We start from the raw sequence: 22,817 nt of genomic DNA, 5'->3' as shown, positions 1-22,817 counted from the left end.
GGATGTTTATAAAGACTTGTATTCAGAAAGGTAGTTTGTTATTTATTAAGCATTTATTAAATACCTCCCTAAAAGGCCCCAGATGCCACCAAGACCTTTAATTAGACTGAGATATATATGCAAGAATGGCACATATCAAAATATCCACTCATTAGTTCAAACCCAACATAATTTTTCCTTGAACTAGAACCTCATATGAACTTGAAGTACTCAGTGTCACAGCATCCTCTAAAGATTTTAAAAGAAAAATAACTAGAAGTCCCAGTTTTCAAAATTGCTTTCAAAGGCCAACAAGTTAGCTGGAGGGGAAGAAAAAAAGGAGTCACCTCTCTTCAAATAACAAATCTACAAAGACCTCTTCCAGGAAAAGCAGATCCTTGTAGTTCTAGACTCTTCTCATGAGATAATCATCACCTTGCCAAGAATGGGAAAGACACCCTACCTGACCCCCAGGGAAAAACATTCACCCAGACAGCATCTACTTGTTTTTACCATATATTCCAGGGGTATGTGTGGGTTTTTGTTTGTTTATACATTTATACAGTTTACATTGCTTGACCCATAAATAACACTCGTAAGATTAATAGGGCCATAGTTTTAAAGAGTATTTACATAGCCCCACCATGCATACAGAGCCTTTTTAATATTGAAAATCAAAAAAATTAAACTTTCCATCACTAGGCAATATAAATTTAACCATCTAAAACTTATAAACCCTGACTAAAATACAAGCAATCATTTCATCCATAAATGCTATTTCTGGTTCCCTAATAAATCTAGCACTGCAGTGTAACAAACATCTTGCAATTCAGGGATATAAAAATATCAGCTTTAAAATCTGAACTGTACAGTATATACATTAATATTTGCACCGTTAAATTAGGAATACACTTACGTCTATGAAATACTACATTATAAATAGCAATTTTCTTTTTCAATCTGGAGCTGGAGCTAATACAATACAATGTTTACCTGGCTAATAAGGGCTGAAAGGGGACAAGTTGGCCTCACACAATAGGATGCACAGTATTAGCTAGGTCACTGTGACAAGTGCATGCCTCACAACAAGACAGACTGGTCAGGACCTGAGCCAACCTGACGTACATAAAGACAAACACTATTGCTTTACAAAGGTGGCTGGAGTTCTCCATCTTCTAAATGGACACCCCGGTCCAGTCACCTCGAGAGTTTGAGTATTCTCTTGTGGATTGGAGACCAAAGCAGCTATTTGAAACTGTAATGCACCTGCTACAGGCACCGATGTCACATGTCACGTTAACCTGGCACCATCCAAGGAGGGTAAACTGGAGAAATCACACCTTTCAACTGTTAATCTGACACTGTAAACAGCAGTAGGGTTCTCATTTACATGGGAGAAGAAAGCACTTTAAACTATTTTAGCAACTTTCCTATGGAAGAAAAAAGATAAGATTCCAAAGGTTAATGGCTAAGTTTTAAACAATTGATCTCCACAGCTACTCAGTTAAGAAATGATACAATTTTTGCCCTTGTGTCCCTTTTTCTTCTTGGATTTAGTTGTCCTCTGACCAAACTGAGGGGTAGGAAGTGCAGAAGTTGGACTAGAAAGGTCATCTGTGTAGTAGGCAAATCTCTGTGGCCGGGGTTGAGGAATTGGTTGTCCAAGAAAATACCCTTCTTCTTCTGAATCAGAGGAGGAAGTGGAGGAGGAACACCAGGAATCATCATCTTCACCATAGAGCCCCAGAAACCTGTTCACTCCTGGGTTCTGCAGTGCGTAATCAGATGTGGCATGGGCATACTGTCCATAGAGATCAGCATTCTGGATGTATGCTTGGATCTCCCGGGCACTTTTATTCTGTATAAATTTCTCATAGTTATCAGGAGTGTAAAGCCGCAGTCTGTCTTTGGGAGAATATTTTCTTTCTGTGACAAGATTCAGGGCATTATCAGAGCGGGATTTTCTACTTCTCCTGCGGCGATGGTGGTGGGACCTAGATCCCCTCTCTTCAAAATGGTAAACCCGCCTCCGAGTCCTCTCACTCATTGGAGGCTGCCGGATTTCAATGTTGTCATAGCTTCCATTATCGATGACATCATCCGAAAACTTGACCTGCTGTGGTCTGGATTGAGACTTGGATCTTCTGAGCACTGGCAGATGTACTGGCTTCTCTTCAGGCATGATTTTTTCTGGACACAACTCTGAACTCAGACTTTTTAAGGACTCTGCACTCCTATGTAGCATGGAAGAGTTCAGAGTTCCCATATTGCTCATTTTCTCACAGTCTTCTGCCTCCATCTCCTCGAAGTTTTGTAGAGAATATAGTGATGGCCTAGGCTTGCTTTCTCCATCCACTGAAGCCCCTAGAAGAGGAGCCAAAACAATATATGATTCTCAAAAGCCTAATATTCTGATAACTATTAGAAATACGCTATTGAAAGCAAACATTTCAAAGATTTACAATTGCAATATTTGATTAAAACCCACTAGGAAGGGAATGGGGATTGTAGCTCAGCAGTAGAATGCTTGCCTAGCAGGTCTGAGGTCCTGTGTTTGACCCCAGCACTGCAAATAAACAATCCTACTACGGAAAACCAATATGTATTATTTATCAATTGAAAAGAATATAAATATTGTTAATGATACAAGGGGCAACAACCTTGCTTATGAGCTCTGCTGTTTTGAGCCAAACATTATTTTAGCACATGGCACAAGCAGCAAAAAATTTAACAGCTCTTCATTTGTTTATTAACATAAGCTGTGGAAGCTTCTGTTCCTCAATCCATTAAAGCCAAATTGTCTTATTTGAACATCTCTCAAATCATTTCCTTCCTTTACAACCACATGGCCACTATCATGGGAATCTTCCTCATTTTAGACTGGTGTTTGGAAAACGACAGCCCAACAGCCTGTTTGTGTATATTTTCACTGAAACATAGCCATGCCGATTGTTTACATATTATCTGTGGTTGGCCTAAAAAGACTACCTAGACTATTCAGAAGGTCTGTCCAACCCCTGATCTCAACTTTTAGCCAATCTTCTCTACTCTACCTCTGACCCACAAAAGGTGTTGTTTCCAACCCCATCTTACTTTAAAACTTCTGCTGGGCGTGGTGGTGCATGCCTATAATCCCAGCAGCTCAGGAGGCTGAGGCAGGAGGATTGTGAGTTCAAAGCCAGCCTCAGCAAAAGCAAGGCACTAAGCAACTCGGTGAGACCCTGTCTCTAAATAAAAATATAATACAGGATTGGGGATGTGGCTAAGTGGTCAAGTGTCCCCGAGTTCAATCCCTGACACCTACCTCCCCACCCCACCCTACCCCACCCCACCCCACCCCACCCCCTGCTAAAAAAGAAGAAAGAAAAACTTCTCACAATTGAGATGGATGCCTTTTGTTGTAACAGGACCAAGACTAACTAACAATAGGGAGTGGTGTGGACTGTTGTCAGGTGAAGACTATGTAACTCCCTACTATTTAAAGGAAGCCTGTTTTTCAGTCTGTTGTCAAGGAATGTCAGCCTCTAATTTTTTTTTTTTTTTTTTGAGCAGGTCTTGCCAGTTGCCTAGGCTGGCCTCAAACTTAGAATCCTCCTGCCTCAGTCTCCCACATTATTGAGATTACAGGTTGTGCCACCATGCCCAGCTTGCCCCTAACATGTTTAATTTTATTTTTGAGTTGCTGGGGATGAAACCCAGGGCCTCGCACATGCTAAGCACATGCTCTACTACTGAGCAACACCCCCAGCTCCTAACTCTTCACGTTGAATCAAATTAGTCTGATTTTGATTTAAAATGTCAAAACACTTAGTACAGGGCCTGGCAGACAGTCTCACCCACCATTCTTCCCTCCCCTTTATTGTAGGCCTCATCCCTGAGCAGTCCACAGAAGCCAGAGAGTAACTTCCTCTCATCGTCCATGTCACTGCATTGCCTGGCTCAGGTCATTCGGGCAGTGGGCAGCCACTGGAGCCTTTGCTGGTTGTTTTAATAAACCACCTTTATGAAATGACTGTGTATCATTAACCTATAAAATTTGCTGCACAAGGACCATATTTCTGTGTCCAAAAACTTGCTGCAAATATGAGGTTGACAATGTGCTAGATCCTAGGTCCAATCTTGTCTTTACAACCTATGTAATACTAGACATTTAGCATTCTGTTAATTTAAATTTCCTACTGTGCAAAATGGAGTAATATCCACTCTGTACAACTCGGGATTATTTTAAGGATAAAATGTGGATAATATGAATTTGCTTTGGAAATAGTAAGGTAATATTTTAAATGAGGAAAAAAAACCACTCAGATCGTTCTGAGCTATCTCTTGCCACAGGGCAATTCAGAAAAAATGTTTAAGACTGTTACAAGCTTATGAAGTGCACAGGCCGATTTTAATATTTTGAAATTCATATAGCACAATCTAATAGTACAGAATCTCTTGGACACGATCCAGTTGTAGACTCCCTTATTCAAATAAACCAGTTTTCTCCTCCTTAAAACAGGTAATACCTATCTCAAAAGACAGGGTTAAAAAAATATTTTATACATGCCCACTTACCTGTACAGACACATACTTGTTTGGCTGTATAGCGTTCAACATTTAATTGAAATGCCTTCCTTCCTCTGGGCTAAAGGTGTTTTTATTTTTATTTTTTTTTTATTTTTCGTATTGGGGATTGAACTCAGCTTTACCACTAGCTATCTCCCCAGCCCTCCTTTTTTCTTTTGATACAGGATTTTGTTAAATTGCTCGGACTGGCCTCAAACTTGCAATACTCCTGCCTCAGCCTCCCAAGTCACTGGGATGAGAGGTGTATACCACTGTATCCAGCTTGTCCAGAGTGTTAAATAATATATCCCCTCTTGGTGCTGATCAGCAATGTTTTTTGAATAAACGTCTTAGTGGTCACTTTTTCAAATAGCCCACACTCCCTATACGTACCTGTGATATTAGACAAAGCCAAAGAATCCATAGAATCCCGAACACTTTGCTCTGGTTTCAAGTCTGACAAACACTCCAGGGAATCTTCATACCACTGCGTTTGGTCATGATTATATCCTGAAGCACCGTGGTCCAGGTCCAGTTCCTGGAGCCTCCTACTGCTTGCAGGGCCTGGGTGGCTACCATAAGCAGAATCGCCCAGTCCATCTTGTGACTGGGCCCAATACATATCAGACTGGTATTTTTTACTGGCAAGACTCTGATGATTTTGCTTTAACTCGGTCTTGTTTTTCACCATGTTATCAGATATCCAGTGCTCACTGGCTCTAATATCCATCTCACTGGGTTGCTGCTGAAAGAGGCTTTTATCACCAAACTTGAGGAGGAGTTGTGTCATGTAATCTTCATGCTCAGCCCATTCTTCAGGGTCTTCAGGGGTTTCGTGCTCTACTCTCCCTTTCCAAAATTCTTCATTGGCAAAATTTGCTCCTTGCCTGGAGAGACTCAGATCATCTAGCTTCCGGGAAAGGGTATCATCAGCATTGCCGGAAAGACCAGGGAACTTGTAGTTCAGAGCAGGGGACAAGAGGAGAGACTGTCTGCACTGATCCGCTGACCGACTGCTTTTACCCATTCGGACACTTCTTCTGGAGTCTCTCGATCGGGCTGATTGGAACGCAGAGTCAGAAGAATCAGAAGCATGGACGTCTTCACCGAGGCTGCAGGTTTTTGAGCAATAAATCTGACCTTGTTTGGGAAGGAAGGGGCATCCCAACAGAGAGGCCTTACACTGGGCACAGGAAAAGCATGCTTCTGTGGCATGCCAGTGCTGCCCGTCATAGGTCATCTGCGCATGGTCAACACCTGTTTTGAGAAAGGATAGGAAAATTAATGCTTGGAACAAAGGAAGAAGGAAGAAACAGAGGAAATGGCAGCCAAGAGAAAGCATCTCAGGTGATGGAAATATTCTGTATCTTGGTCTTGAAAGGGGTGTGGGTTAAGACAAAATTAATATTGTTTGTAGATTCTGAATTGGTGAATTTCCTTACTCACTAAAAATTTTCTGTACACCCGGAATTGATACCCATCACACTTTCATGGTCTTTCATAGGCATGCAGAATGGAGTAAATTTAAGTTGACCAACATGCACACTCCTAGCTGAGCTCAAACAAAAGGATGCTCTGTGGTTGGTTGCAGTTCCCATACTATAAAAAAGTGTTCTATTCGTGGTCTATTTAATGCCATAATTTTGCTGTTTAAAATGGCCTCGAGGGCTGGAGATGTGGCTCAGCGGTAGCGCGCTCGCCTGGCATGCGTGCGGCCCGGGTTCGATCCCCAGCACCACATACCAACAAAGATGTTGTGTCCGCCGAGAACTAAAAAATAAATATTAAAAATTCTCTCTTTCTCTCTCTCTCTCTCTCCTCTCACTCTCTCTTTAAAAAAAAAAAAAAAAAAAAAAATGGCCTCTAACTATAATGCTGAAATGCTGTCTATGCTCCCAGGCGCAAGACTGTGATATGCCTTTCGATATACTTTACAGAGAAAACACATGTATTGGATAAGCTTCTAACCATGAGTGACAATGCTACTGGCTGTGAGTTTGAGGTTAATCCACTACCAGTGTATATTCAAAGTGGCTTTAACCTAAAGTGCACATGAAATGAGGTTTTGTATCGATAGGTTAATGAAAATGTGGCTGGGGTTGTAGTTGAGTGGTAGAGCACTTGCCTAGCAATGGGAGCCCTTGGGCTTGATCCCCAGCACCAGGCAGGTGTCATGATCGGAGGTTCACAGGAACCTTAACCCTACATTTCTCTGAGGAGCAATGGTTCAATATGCACTAATTTAATGTTCACAACTGTGATTAATGAGAATTGACTACATATCCATTTGTCAAAGTTCATCAAACTAATACATTTAAGATCTGTATGTTTAGCTACATGTAAATTGTACCCCAATTTAAAAAAACAAAATACATGGATAAACAAGACTGTGGATAATTGTAAATGACCAATGGCTACGTGACAGGGCAGAAGGCTGGGCTGCAGACTTACCAATATGTTCCCCGCAGGTTTCACAGTACTCTGCATAGAGAGACTCAAAACAGCCACAGCAGAAGGGGCGGCCATCCTTCATGATGTACCTCTGTCCTCCCAGGATCGTTTCACACTCGAGGCAGCAGAAGTGCTTCATGTGCCAATGGCGACCCTCTGCTTCTGTGCACTCATCAGCAAAAATGATCTGTAAAGAGAAACGCAGAACAATAGAACAAAAGAAAATCAGCATGACCTATTTACAAGGCCAGGTAACCGTATGTTTTCTGGGCAACGGACAGACACTGCCTCTTAAATCAAATAACTAACCTTGTTTCTTACAGCCTCTAGCTTAAATTTAACTTGGTTTAGCTACACAACAAGAGCACAAACACAGGGCTGAAAAGAGATGCTAAACAAATCCTTGCTTAAGCTTGAAAAAAATTTTTTCTATTTCTACATTGTAGATAAATCACTTCATTGTATTTTTGCTCCCTAGTAGCACTTTGGTGACATAATCTGGCAAAGAACATCTTACCATTGAAATAATTTAGTGGTCTGAGGGGAAGCAGGTGTGGGGATTGAGCCCAGGGTCCTTTACCACTGAAATACATCTGCAGCCCTGTTTTAAATTTTGAGATAGGACCTTGCTAAGTTGCTAAGGCTGGCCTGTAACTTGTGATCCTCCTACCTTAGCCTCCTAAGTCACATAGATTATAGGTGTGTGCCACCATGCCTGGCTGTGTGAGTCAATAGAAGACTCATCATACAAGTGTCTGTAGGGGCTACACAGGTGCTGGGTTTGTGTGAATGGCACGTGTGTAGATAATCTGGAGGTGGCCACTGAGTCAAGTGAAGCATTAAGGACATTTACATTTTTTGATATTTAAAAAAATGTTCAAATAGCACATTATTGGAAAAAATAAATGTATAAAAGGAAAAACTGAAAGTTTACTGTCATAGATTGAAGAAGACCAAGGAGAAGATACAATGAAATAAATGAAACAAGCCACCCTGGATTGGATCTTGGAATGCAAAGGGCCATTTGTAGAAAAGCTGGGAAATCTAAAGTCTGGTTTAGCTACTGGTATTATGCCAATGTTAATCTCTTAGCTTTGATTTTATATATACATATACATATATACATATATATACATATATATGTACATATATATATGTATGTGTGTATTTATATATCATGGCTGTGTAATATGTTAGCATCAGGAGGAGAAGGGTATACAGGAACTCTCTATAGTACCTTTTCAACTTTTCTATAAATTTCAAGTTACTTTAAATTAAAAAGCTTAAGAAATTTTCTTTCACACCATAATCCATTCCAACATGCCTCAGAGAGCCACTATTAATTTGGTATATGTCTTTCTATAACTTTTCTGACTGTATACAAATATGTATATTATATCGCCCACCCCTATATTTAACAAAAATGAGATCATCTGCAACTTGTTTTTTTCCCCCCATCATCAAGGTCACCACACTTAGGAAAGCCCAGAGACACCTGCTGCCCTCTCTTTATCAGCTGTGTGTTATCCTGTTGTATGAGTGCACAGGGTTCTCAATATACACACAGAACACACACCAGGATACATATTTTGCTTAGGTATAAGCAGTGGAATACTGGTTTGCTACCAGCTATTTTTTCCAGCATTCAGGGACCAACTTTTTTACCTCATCACATGCTGAGCACCGTGGTTTGAGTAGCTCCGCATGGTGCCTGCCACAGTGAATTTTTCCATCCTGATAAAAATAGATGAGGTCGACCAGCAGCTCATTACACGTGAAGCAGACAAAGCAGGATGGGTGCCAGCACACTCCAGGGCCCGCACGGGAGGCAAACACTGCAACTTCCCCTCCGTTTATCTTCAACCCACACTGAAAACAAAAAATGTGAATGTAAAATGACTCTTATTAAAAACAACTTCATAATGAGCCCTAAACTCATCAGGAAAGCTTTTATTTTGGTCTTCTCCTGTTAGAGATTAAATGGCTCTTCAATACTGGATTACTTGCGATTCTCAGCTGTGATGAACATGCCTCAGATACACTACTACACACGACTGTTCCTAAGTACGGTTTAATCGGATCCACATTTAACAGCGGTTTTCCTGAGCCAGCCTCCTGCTGGATACATTTCCTACTCTGAGAACTGCCAGTTAAGATTTGAATGTCTTCATTATGTTTCTGCATTTTTCAAATACTAGTTTTGTCCTAGTACCTCCCCCCATGCCAGGATGCTATGCAAGGCCCGGTTTCACTCAATGTTTACATATGGGTGGACTGACTGCCACTGTCATACATAGCAGTGCAGCCAATATGAATTACTGTGGAATACAAAGCTAGGTTGTCTATCTTTCTGTTGTATTTTGGAGGCTATTAGGGTGCACACCTTGTACTAACTGTCACCTATCCCAGCTCACTCTACCCACATCACCTCCACCAGCCATCACCCTAGAAAGAGTTACCTGCTCACATACGGCGTGCATCACTGCTCTGGACAAAAGCTTAATCGTTCCTCTTCCAAGTGCTTCTTTCTTCCGCTGAGCACTGAACACCTGCAATTCTTTTTTCTCCTCTTCACTCAAAGATTGGCAGTACCGCACCTTCACAGAAAGCAAAACAGAATCCCACACTGGACTACACAGTCTTCTTCGCCCATTCTTTATATCCAGAGTTAGAGTTTCAGGAAATGAAACGGCAGGTTTACCTGCCCTGTCTTGCAAATCCCCAGTTTTAAAATGACACCATGCCTAAATCTTGCAGCCTCTCTAGAAAAAGGGAAAGGCAACCTGAAGAAATAGTCTTGTTTTACTTTTCTTTTTTTTCTAAATGAGAAATTTAAATCCTTATCAGCAAGAGACATTGAAAAAAAGTAAGGCATTAACCTTTCCAAAAAAGGTTTAAACTTGTTAATTGTCACTTTCACTCCACATTCTATAGGCACTCAACTCGACTCAGGCCTGAACTACCATAAAGCATTTACCCTGGATGCAGGGGTAGGGAAAATCTCAGGAATTTGTAGGAATTTGGTGGGTGGCTGCAAACACTATAAAAACCAACCTGTGTTGGTTAAGTTTATTGCACTCATCCTCTTTTCTTACAGAATGGGAAGCTGTATTCTCAGGCCAAATTTTAACTGATCAAAGACCCCAGAGAGGCCTAGCCAGTGAGAAGCTGGGATTTTGAGAGGCATCTCCATGTTTATTGTATGTTTTCTTTTTTTCTAATTAGCCTTCTTTCTGTTATTTTACCTCATTATCATGTGGTGGCAACTGGTACAAAAGCTGTTTAATCCGATGTTTCTCTCCAGGGCTGTTAACATAAGGAACCTTTTCCTCTGGCAAGCATGCAAAATAGAGCTGGATCTGTGTAAGTGACAAAGAATGACATCAGTACACAGAAACTGTATGTCTTAGCTGGCTCAGTCTTTAAGTTACCTTTCCCTCAATACAAGGTTTGGCCTCTTGGAGCTAATGAGAAGACCAGCTGAGCCAACTCAGCAGAACTGCAAACCTTCAGATAACTAGCATCCAGCTGCTAAATTGCTGTTCAGGAATGCAATTTGTAGTGACAATTAGGAGCATCATAAATTATACACCATAAAAAATCCACATTTACTGTTACTATTCCTCAGTCAGTTTCCAAGGGTCAGCCAAGGGATCAGCTGAGAGTCTGGGGTAAATTCTGCAGGTGACTACATGGGCTATGTGACACTGTCCAATATCCAGCCACTATACAAACATTTAACTTGCTCTCTGAATCTTGTTACACATTGCAGACTCTGATCAGGTTCTTTGAAGCATCTGCATCCTTAACTTCCATGGATGCTATTTTCTAAATATCTGGAATCAATCTTTCCAAGGAAATTGGAGAGGAGCCATGCTGAACTATATTTAGTTCACTTTGAAAGGAGAACTTAATATTTGTTTTTCTATTGTCTTTAAATAAGGAACATCCCTTAATGAGTACTGCAAAGGATACTGCAATGCTGAGAAGGAACGAAAATGATCCAAGGAAGAAAGAGATTAGGGCACATGGGACCTCTCTGTTTAGAAATCAATATCACATGAAACCTACCCACTCTGAGATTTAAGAAGGGGACTTTGTCAATGTATTGCTTCCCTAAGTGTGGTGCTAGCACTCTATCTTCTCCACATTGTATCAGCTCTAGAAGCTTTTCACAGTTACAGACACTTATTGAATAGCAGCTGCATGTGCACTAGCTGCTGTGCAGGGCCCTGGATGAACAAGGACTCTCTGCTCTCAAAGGAGTTCCCACCATAAAGGAAATGGAACTATAACTCAGAAGCAAATGTACACTTGTCATCTTTTATTTCAAAGGATGTTTTTGCCCTCATAATAATATCTATCACCAGTGATTTTTTTTCAAAAAGTTCATCATTATAAGGATATTGGGAAAATAAAAATAGGCATACAGATGGTTATCTTTCTTAAAATAAGACAAAGCACAAAATTAACTCCTTAATTTTTTTTTTCCCCAATTACTCTGTCTGGTGACAGACTCTTAAAAGTGAAGTTATCACAGGTTGAATTTCTAGACAGTACCACTTCCGGTGGATTCTTATAGCTCGGCATCTCTCTTCCACAGCAAAGGCATTACTGACATCTGGCCTGGAAACTTTCCTTTTATTATCTTTTTGTTGTCACTGAAGTTTTAAAAAATGTAAATTCCTCTCACTCTCTGAAGAGTGAGTGGATTTCATCAGAAACCCACATTACAAAGGCACACAGATGCAGGATGTGAGATTTCATCTATCATGAAGGCAAAAACTGCATCGCTGTGGGGTGACTGGATCCATGGGTGTAAAGAGATGGAAAACTTTCCTGGAGGAACTAAATAAGACCTTAAAAAGCAAAACTTCAAAGTCATCCAAAGAGGTGTGAGGGAACTGAGGGAAAGTGGTATGTCAGTGTTACTGCAAAAACACAACAAAACAATGCTCTAAAGTCTTAAGTCACACTGAAAAACAAAGCAGAAAATCATACTATTGGGTTCCTACCTGCTCTGGTCTGAGGCCAGGGGGCACCCAGGCATACTCCTCCAGTGCACAGCCAGAATCATCATCTGAGGTGGAACTTCTCTGACAACCGAAAGCCAGTTTGCTCATTTTGGACTCCATCTCCAAAGGCATAATAATAAAGTTAAAAACCTTATCTCTCAGTCAAAGGACATCCAATAATGGCTCCTGTGGACAACACAAGAAAAAAAAACAAAGAAATTAAAAACCTGAATGCATTATTCTAGCCATCTCCAAGAGCTTTTATTGAATGCTTGTTTGCACACAGCTGGACCCAGAGAAAGTAATCAAATTTCTAGTGTCACCACCCTCCAATGCCCAGGACTATACAATTTGGAAATAGCCCCCTGAGTAGCTCAATATCTCAAAAATGCCACCAAATCTAGTTTATTTCCAGTCACTTTTAAAAGGCACCTCTCTACACACTAATTTATTGGGAAAAGGACTCAAGAAAATTGTTTTGTTGATTTTCTAACTTGCCTACAAATGAAATTCCCGTAAAGTCCTAGTAGTTGTAGGAAGAAGTGTGAGGAACGGGGCCACCTGCTTTGTCTGCTATTCTGCCCCATGAAAAATGGCTGCAGAGACCCCCACCCCTGTCTCAGTTCCCCCATGTTTCCTAAGCAGTTTTCCCACTGAGACAGTGCTGCCTGCTGGGAGTGGGTCCCCTGGGCCAAACTGCTTAGCTTTCAGACTTCTAATCATGACACTAAACTTAGTTTACACACTAAATAGAAATAGCACAGTTAAATCCTGATATAGCACATTAAATCCTCAAGCTTTTACTAAGGGCTAAAGTCAGCCAGACATTCATCAATGAGTTCCTTCAACAAACAGTAATTGGATACAGCACTAGGCTAAAATAAATTCCAGCTTGGTGACTATTAATGTTTAATTGCATTATAAGCCAGCATTTATTAAAGAGTTATGCAGCACCTACTGTGTGTGAAATGCCATCAGCCCACTATTGGGCAAAGTAAGATGTTAAATCCTTTGTAAAGCCACCCCAGATGAAGGGCAGTAAAGGTGTCAGGACCATATTCCCTGCCCCAGGACCATGCATTGTCTTTGTTAAGTGTGTTTTAATTCTTAAGAATCCTGCTTCACTCAAGGACCTAAGAAAAAAAGAAATGCCAGACCTTTTAGAACCAGATAGTTCTTTTTATACCTGCCTCCTCCCCACAAAAATGATGTAAAAAAAGAAAATTGTAATTAGTGCAACCCAATCATTTTAGAGAAAAGGGTCAAGAAGTGACCTGCCCAAAGTCACCCAGCTAAGGACCTGAATCAGACTTCCAAAAGTTCTTCTGCCTTACTAAATATTCTCATTTGCTTCAATGTGGAAAAGGCAATGGAAAACTAAATAATTTCAGCCCAAGACAAGGTCACTTTTCCACAGCTTGATGCAACCCAGTTAATATCAGAGAACGTTACTACCAACACCTGATTGTAGAAAGTGTCGTTTTCTTTTTTATAAATTAAAAAACATTAAAAAATTAAAATTTTAATAGTTCACAAACAGAAGTCTAACCCTGAAATCTCATGGCTACAATCTTTACTAGCAGTAGGAACAATGCCACCCAGTAGGTATTATTCGAACAGATAAATTTAACTTTCATTCACCCTGAACAAAAATTAAAGAAGACCTCATTTCCTACACTATCACTGGGAGGGAGGTGACCCTTTGCACAGGTGCATTCCTTCCCATCCTGACTTAGGAAAGGCTTTCTAGGCACAGGTGTGCTCCCCAGCTCCTCAATAAAAAAGGATGTGCTCATCAAAGTCAGAAATGTCTTGGATCTAAGTCTTTCTTCTTTGCTTTACAAAAAGCAACCCCCACATGTCAAAGAAAGGGAACTAGAGGTTAAGACTTTCATTAGTAACTCAAAAACCCCCACCAGGAGAACCAGTGCCTTCGATGCAATTTGACCTGAATCGTGAATGAAATATGAGCACTTGTCCCTTGCCAAATCTGGCTGGGGAGGAGACACCACATTATGTACTTTGCAGTCTTACAAAGGACATAAATATTAAATAGAACCTAAAAATTAAATGTCATTATATTATAAAATAAGAGCAAACATCACAAATTATGACAAACCATGGATTTTTCCAAGCTAGCACAAAGATACAGATTGCTACAGAGATGAATTACTTTTACAGCTGTACTCCTTGATGAGCCTTTTGTGAAAAAATGTAGAGTAAATTACTATCCTAATCAAGGTAAATCAATGTTAGCACTAAGTGCCACCTACCATCCTCCTCCCCTCTCAATCACCTGGACTTGCTGGCCATATCTCAAACCTGTAATTCATGTTCACCCAAGCCTTTTAACAAACTACCCTGAGCATGGATTCACTGACAGTGTGACGAATACAACCTTAGGTACATAAGTGACAAAATGATTTTTATCATAAACATGGCTTTTGGTTATTATTTGGTAGCACTCTGATTTATTTAATCTAATTTATTTAATCCTTTGTGCATAGCCAGGTACTATTACTGTTATAGTAGTTAATAACCTATCAATAGCAACCCAGAGTAGGTAGTATCTCACTTAACAGATAAGGAAACAGTCTCAGAGTGATCTGCCTCAGGGTAAACTGTCCAAGTTTAGAAAGTGAACAAGCTATTGTGTTTGGACCCGTTTGCTGTAATCCCTGAGATCACGACCCACTATGGCCCCACACTGCCTCTGAGGGACAGGAGTTGATCAGGCCAAGTTACTTTCTTGGTGAACTAGTCATGACAACTACTAGCAGATGCACAAAATGATCCAACTGGAAAGGAGACAGTCTATTCACCCATAGAAAGTGAAGGAAAGCCCAGTCAAAATGATAGAAATTCAACAGCCTATTCTTTCTCTCATATGTGGAAGCCAGAGAGGGGGAAAAAGAAAAAAAGAAAGAAAGAAAGAAAGGTGGGAGATCTCATGAAAATCAAAGGGAGATCAACTGAGTAGAGGGATGGGAGATGGATACTGGGAATGGTATGGGCCAAATTATATTGATATATTGCTTTCATGTACAGATATATAAAAACAAATCCCACCATTATGTAAAATTGTAATACACCAATAAAAATATGTTTAAAAGGGGCTGGGACTGTAGCTCAGTGGTAGAGCATTTGCCTAGCATGTGTGAGGCACTGGGTTCGAGTCTCGGCACCACATAAAAATAAATGAATAAAGGTCCATCAATGTCTAAAACAAATTTAAAAATTTTTAAAAATATATATGTAAAAAAAATCCAACAGCTTCATGAGCTATTGGTTCAGAATTTATTCCACTGGAGGAAGTCTTTTTATTTTTCTTTTATATCAGAGGATAATTACTTAAAATGACCAAACTACATTTGTTAGCATGTCTTGAGAGCTGACCAAAAAACAAATATTAAAAACAAGTTCTAACACAGGAGACAGAAGACACCCTGGCTCATCAGAAGTAATATCTAGAAATAGCCTCATCACTATAAAAAAAAATGGAAATAAATGAAAGAAATAGTAACAATAAACAAACATCATTCATGATGCAAAAAATAATAAGAAGAAGAAATTCTAAACTGGGCACCATGACACACGCCTGTAATCCCAGCTACCTGGGAGGCCAACACAGGAGGATTGCAAATTCGAGGCCAGCCTCAGTAATTTAGCAAGATCCTGTCTGGAGGGGGAAAAAAAAAAAAAGGTGGAGGGAGGAAGCTGTGGGTATGGCTCAGTGGTAGAGCATCCCTGGGTTCAATTTCCAGTACCACAAAAACAGACAAAAGGAAAAAAAAAAAAAAGACATAGTATGACCTCTACTTGGGTGGTTGTGGTAAGAGACACTACAATTATCACTAGCTTCACCTGGATTTTCTTATTTTTAAAAATTATCTGTACTGTTTTAAAGGACTGCCAATAGTCCCAGAAAGTTTATTCTTAATCAACTATTGAATATTATTGACTCATAACTGTGTTGGCTCATACAGTGACAGCAGCTGGCTGGTCAGAGAATGGCTCCTGTGCTTGTAAAAATGTTAATATAGAAATGATAAAAATGTGGTCTCACAAATGTCACAAACACCCCCTGTTTAGGCAGTCGCATTACTATGTGGTATTTACTTTGACACCACAAAAGGAAGAGGGGAGTCCACTTCACGTGCTTCAGTCTTCACCCAGGGTCTTCCCAGTGGTATCTAAACATGTTTGTATTTGGGCTGCTAAAAAACATCTTTTAGGTCAAGCATATGAGGTCATGGTAAAATCAGATCTAACAAAAAAGTGTCTTTAATTTCATTTTCAAGTGTTGTTTTTTAAGGACGATCATAAGAAATAGGAGCAGAAATCGGGTTTTACAAAATAGTCTTGAGTTGTACTGGAAATGGAACCACTCAGCCCTGGTATCATGTTATAGAGTAAAACATTTGTTCATTGCGCCTTTGTTTTCTTGCTCAGAACACTCTTAGGTAGACAATGATGGCCCTATCCTCTGTCCTGCATGCTGCTATTTTTGTAACTTTTAATTTTGATGTAATTTCAAACTTCAGAAAAGTAACAAGACTCAATTGTTCACACTTTGCTTTACCTGCTTGATCATCATTTCTCTCTCTCACTCACAGACCACCCCCCCCTTTTTAAAGAGAAGCAAAAAACTTTAATGGCTAATAATGCCATCAAGAATAGCATTGAGGTCAGAGAGAACAGGTCTTTGAATTTAGGTCAGGCAGGTTAGGAGTTCTTTGCAGACACCGTTTTGAAAATTAAATGTCAACATAAGGGAGGATGATTTTTTCTTAGGAAGACAAGAATTATTATGGGGGGTATTCCATCCAAGGATGCCACAGAAACTGAAGAGTTCCATTTTTTCCTTTGCCCTTTCTCTCCCCTCTTCCTTGAGAACAGTGAAACAGCTACTTCTTACCATTTAAAAGGAATCAAACACTTGCAGATGTATAACTTCTCAATCATCATATAATTGTCAAGAGAACATCTGCCCCAAGAGGCAAGAGCTATGCTCAGGGAATGGAATCTGGTGCTCCCAGCACTCAGTAAACCCCAGCTCTGAAGTATTTCATACCTTTCACAAGTTACCCAACATCTTAGGACCTGCCTCTTTAAAAAAATCACAATTATGGGTTGGGGATATAGCTCAGTTGGTAGAGTGCTTGCCTCGCATGCACAAGGCCATGTGTTCAATCCCCAGCACCACAAAACAAAACAAAACAAAAAAAAACCCCACAACTATAAGCCTGGCACAGTAGTTCATGTAACCCCAGCAACTTGGGAGGTTGAGACAGGAGGATTTCGAGTTCAAAGCCAGCATCAGCAAAAAGTGAGGCACTAAGTATCAGTGAGACCCTGTCTCTAAATAAAATACAAAATAGGGCTGGGGATGTGGCTCAGTGGGTGAGTGTCCCTGAGTCCAATCTCCAGTACCAAAAAACAACACCCCCTTCCCCCAAAAAAACCCCATAATTACCTTCCTTCCAAAGATGGTTCAACTTAAGGATGCAAGAGAATTATATGAAAATAAAGAATTAGAGTCACTATGCAGTGTACCAACTGGCATTTTTACTTTCATTGACTAGACAGGTTTTTTTGAAGCCAACAGTGACATTTGGAATAGGAAAAACACGTTAGTAACAAATGAAGACTGCATGTTGACACCTGGGCTTCATCTTTTTTGAGTTCAGAAGGCTCTAGCCTCTTAAAGGGCACATAATTTGGCCAAATTAATGACCATCATTTCCAGCTGTCTTGAAGGCAGTTTCTTACCAGTCCTTATAAAACCTCAGACACCACACACGTGGTGCTTGCACAGAGCGTGTATAAAAGTCGACAGCAGAACAAGGTCTATCCAGTAGTCTTAGGTTGAACAACTGTAAAACACCTCATTTCTGTTTAGTTATGAGGGGGCACTTGATCCTCAAATTAAGAGTGTGGTCCCGAGCACCCCACACAATGCTATAATAGCAGGTTCCTCATGAAATTCACTTTCTAGATTTGTTCACTAAAGTCATTCATTCATCCTTGTATTTAAATGTCACTATTGATGGTTCCTGGGGAAAGCAACTGACATATTCCACTGGGGTGGGGGGCCTTAAAGAAAATGTAGCCACAGTGATAAGAATATTTCCAAATTCCATTTTTTATTTCCTTGCTTTCTTTGGTGGTGGTAGATGTGTAAATAATTTTGTGATTTAGCATTTTGCTGATCACCTGCTTTCATTCTGAGAACAATGGAAAGAGTGCTGGCTTCAGGATTCAAGACACCAGAGTTTTAGTCCAGCCATCCAGCTGGATGTGACATGGGAACCTGGTCCTCACCTGGAACATGAGGGCAGTTTAGGGATGCTTCATAATGAGGAGCTGATGTTCAGAACAGCCCAATCCCTGACTCATAACTCCCTGATGATTGATAAACTTTCTATAGGATTTTTTTCCCTGCTTTCATGTTTGATTTCTGTTACTTTGGTCTTTTAACTAGGCTTTCCCTTTTCCAATAACCTCTGAACACTTTTTTAGTTTGTCATTTTCAGTATTCTGTAAAGAAACTAATCTTTGAGAAAGTGTGTCTCAAAGTACTTAGTGAGCACACTGTGGATGAGGGCATAACCATTCCTCCTATAAACACAAAAGTCACTGGTCAAGTGAGATATCACTTGGTTTGAGATATTATTCAAACTAAAAAAGCAGCTTTATTACTTTGGCATGCTATTTTGGTTATCTGGGGATCACTGTATTTCCTACTGGTCTGTATGCTGCAAACACAATAACTAAGGTTTATTATTTTGACTAATCTTGACATAACACATAAATGAGTACTTTTTTCCTCCAGAAAGCTTAGTAAGAAGCACAATATTTGGAGGTCCAGAGGCAGTGAAGAGTGAACACAATCACTACAAATATATTCTTCCAAAGCAGCAGCAATAAATGGCAATGGTATCTGAGTCAGATTTTCAGAAATTACACACGTCAGACTTTGGACTTGATGGTATATGAGTGAAAGATATTTCTACCCTTGAAGAAGATTAACATGGTAAGAAAAGGATCTTGGGAGAGGCCAAAGCCTCTCTAAGGAAGCTTAAACATGTTGACTTTGGGAGGGAAAGTAAAAAGAACTAATAGAAAAGGGGGAAATTGAGTCAATATAATTTTGAGTAATAGAAGACTTGAAAGATGATGTACTTATTGGTACTATGGTACTACTGTGATATCCCTGTAGGGTATATTATATGGTGTACCTATAAATTCCACAGGGCAACTGGGAAGCTGAAGGAGGATTTGAGGGAATTTGGGAGAGTAAGTTCAATCAGATACATATTGAGGTTATAACTGTATATCAGTTGTGGTATGGTTCCTATTATTTATTCATCACTTTCTTGGACCAAGTCACCAAATTAAATCAAAATCATGCAACTGTTATTCAGTAATTTTCAGTGCTGGTCATGGAATATGAAGTCTAAGGTCTAACTTCCAATATTTTTCCCAGAGACATTTCTCTCTAGTGCCTATGTGAAAACTATCATGATATTATAAGGTCTTTATAAAAAAAAGTCTTTCTTGTGTGAACATACCCAAGTAAATGAGAAATCCTTTGGTCACTAAAAACCAGAACAGATACTGATTTGTGAAGTCAATTGGGCTAACATTCCCTAGGTGTCCCCTGCTGCTAAGTGCCATCCTGTGAGCCACAAGCAGTTTTAAGAACTCCTTTGTTAAAACTGCTTGTTAACAAGGCCTTCCTGCATAGAAGACGTAGATCACAGGTTCTCCATTCAAAAACTACTAGTTCTTTCAGGTTAAATATGTAGGTGAATCAAATTTAAATAGAGACAAATTTGGCAGTACAAACACATAACACTTCCTTTATATAAAGTTCCTTGTTTGTGATGTCCTTAACTTAAAATTACATAAATCCAGAACTATGGAAACTATTGCAATTAAGATCTGAATTGCATAGTAAAAGGACACTGCACTGTAATTTTCTTAAAAGTTTTCACACACCCTAACTACACTCCATGACTTATTGTGTGCTAGAGACGAAATTCATTGCCAACAGAATCCAACTCTATTTCAGTTATATTGAAAAATAAAAGCATAATGAAGTTATCTATCAGAAAAGATTGCTTATGAAACATTCCTTAATTAAAAGTGCTTCATACCAGCAATAACCCTTTGGTATTTTCTGCATTTTCCAGGTAAATCTCCACCCAGCGTGCACATTTTCCGACAGCTGAGTGGGCTGTCATGTACCACCCAGTTGCCAAAACACTATCCATTTTTCCAAGAGGAAATGTGGAACTCAAAGCACTCTAATTTCATGCACAATACATTCCACGACAGTAAGGCAGACTGCTTAACAAAAGGAGGAAACATGATGACAAAGCAGGGTCCTTTGCCAAGCGACGATTTTGGGGTCAGGTTATTTGGCTGTAAACTGGTACATAAAGATAGGATCCAAAATGCATCTGCTGCAGCATGAGGCCTACCACTCCAGGCACTGTCCTAACGAGTTCATTATTTCCATAATGGGGGGGGGGTGCAGATATTTTCTCAAAACTGTGTTCCCGTCAGTCTCCTATTGATTTTTTTTTTAAATTTCTATTTCCAACGGCAGCCCAAGGAAACGGCAGCCAGACTTGACTCCAATGTACACAGAGACTCGGGTTTCACCCCGTCACCTGTTGGCTCCTGAACAACACTCCTCTTTGTGAAACTCACAGCACTCATTTGAAACAAGTTTCCAGAGAAAACACTTCAATAAAGTGTTTGAGAAGTCACAAGACTCGAGTTGTAAAAACAAATTCCACACACAGCCTGGTTTATACAGACACCGATGAACGTGAAACCCGGAGCCTTTTAAAAGCCTTGAAAACGGACCCGAGGAGAGCACGAGGGAAGGGATGTCACCCTTCTTCGCGGAGAATTCGGGGGGGCAATTCTTAAGAGCTGCGAGTGCGGGCTGTCGGGGACTCCCTGGGGTCAACCCACCCAAGCAACAAGAAAAGGGGACACACCTAAAAGAAGGCGTCCCAGTCCCCTGCGCCTCAAGACCTGGCACGGCGCGCGGCAGCGGCGGCTCAGGCCGCGAGGGGGCGCCCAGGGCCGTGAGTCGGACCGGGTCCCCTGCCCTCGACCGTGCTGTCGCTCGTGGGGAGCCCGAGGTCGAAGTAGAGCCCCGGCGGCCGCGAGCGAACCCCTTGAAGTCGCCGACGCGAAGCCCCCAGAACAGCCCCAAGGTTCCCGAGGACTCCCGATTCCCACCTCCAGCAGAAAGTACCTCTCAGCGCAGCCTCGCCACCTCTGCGGAAGAGCACTAGTTCCGCAGCCTGCTACGGCACCGAGTGGCTGCGGGGCCCCACGACTCCCCGCCAGCTTCCGCAGAGAAGCCCCCTCCCTGCAGGCGCGAGCCGAAGCGCACCTCCCAGCCCTCTGGCGTTCAGCTCCTGTCGCCTGTTGCCATCCAGCCCCACACCTAGACAGCGGCTCCCCACCTGCAGTCTCGGGCAGCCGAGCCGAGCACGGCCTGCAGCCCTCGTCGCGGCCCACGAACCTGCCAAGCCCCGCGGCGCGCACTCGCCGCCGCTCACTGCTCTGCGGCTGGCTGCCCGGCGCGGTTAGCTCCCGGAGGAAAAAAAAAGGTTTGGATGTCCCCCACGTCACCCTGGCCCACCCATTTCCGGAAGAGACCCTAGCAGAGCAGAGACTGAGAAGCAAGGTAGCCAGCGTAGGGTCCCCACTAAGTCGTTGCCGGCCGCACCCCTGGGGTCGTGGTGCAGAGCTGGCCCCGCCTGGCAGGCGAGGGGTCGCTCCCGCCCCGCCGTGACGCACTTTCCACCCCCACTCCCGGCCTGTCCTGATCGACCACCTTTCGATGCACCGCAGTGATTCTCACCCACGACAGCTCCCTAACCAGCCGTGGGGGTCCCGGCAAAAGATCCTTCAGCTCCGTGACAACCCTCTGTCCCCTCTGGCTTTGCAATCTCTGCTCCCTGGTGTTTGAGTTGCTTCGTCCAGGCCACCGCACCCCCCACGCCCCAGCTCTGCGAATCTCCTGGATCTTCCTCCACCGAGAGAAAAAACCGTCTCCACTCAGCGACAGGAGCCCGCCTGGGGCCCGCGAGCTTCAGAAGTAACCAGAGCCCGCAGTGGAAAAAAAAAAAAAAAAAAAAAAAAAAAGTAACCATTTCGCTTCCTGCAGATCCCACCCTCAGCGGAGCGCCACAGTCTGGCCGCCTGGCTCGCGATCCTAGCCCGGCTGGGCTCTGGGCTCCCGACCGCAGGAGGCGCCTGCCCTGCCAGATCTCCACGCTGCCCGCTTTCCAGGAACTGTCACTGCTGACCATGCCCCTGGCGCGCTATTCCTCGAAAAGTTACCCACCCACTTGGCCAGCTTCACGGCTTGAGCACCTACCTCCATCCGCCTGCTCCATTCCCCAGAGCCTTAGTGATGGGAGCCTCTGCGATTCAGATACCCCAGGAAGCTTATGTAAACTTCCCCCTCCCGCAGGTGCACACAAGGCCACTAAGGCGAAAGAATATGCAAGGCTACCACTCTGCCCATAACAATGTCAGCTCCACGCTACCCATAACAAAGTCAGCAAATGGTACGTTTAACCAAGTTCTCACTAGGAAGGGCTCATTAACATATGAATTCTCTCCTTAAGACTTCCTTGCTTTTAGGAGTGATTCCTGTTGCTTAGAGCAGGAGATTTATTTTTATCAGTAAATAACAGCAAAAGAGAAGGCGTTAGGTCAAGCAATGTACTTAAGTGCTAGCAAGAGTTACAAACAAGTTGGGTGAATATCCTTAAAACATAAGAA

The 22,817-nt window shown here is 41.7% G+C and overlaps 1 protein-coding gene across 1 annotated transcript; it reads right to left on the bottom strand.

Annotated features, from left to right (window-relative positions):
- Positions 1–135: 135 nt before the first annotated feature.
- Positions 136–21,683, bottom strand: Prickle1 (prickle planar cell polarity protein 1). The gene is made up of 8 exons (XM_077798508.1): positions 21,488–21,683; positions 11,994–12,179; positions 10,224–10,337; positions 9,438–9,575; positions 8,644–8,847; positions 6,979–7,165; positions 4,921–5,784; positions 136–2,343 (listed from the first exon to the last, which is right to left on the bottom strand). Exons 2-8 carry the CDS (start codon positions 12,123–12,125, stop codon positions 1,484–1,486), a joined length of 2,499 nt encoding a protein of 832 aa, XP_077654634.1. The 5' UTR covers positions 12,126–12,179; positions 21,488–21,683; the 3' UTR covers positions 136–1,483.
- Positions 21,684–22,817: the final 1,134 nt, after the last annotated feature.

The sequence above is a fragment of the Urocitellus parryii genome, chromosome 5 (genome assembly GCF_045843805.1).
Source record: "Urocitellus parryii isolate mUroPar1 chromosome 5, mUroPar1.hap1, whole genome shotgun sequence".
In the NCBI taxonomy this organism is placed as follows: domain Eukaryota; kingdom Metazoa; phylum Chordata; class Mammalia; order Rodentia; family Sciuridae; genus Urocitellus; species Urocitellus parryii.
Note: the sequence above shows the minus strand (reverse complement) of the source record. Positions and strands in the feature narration are given on the sequence as shown.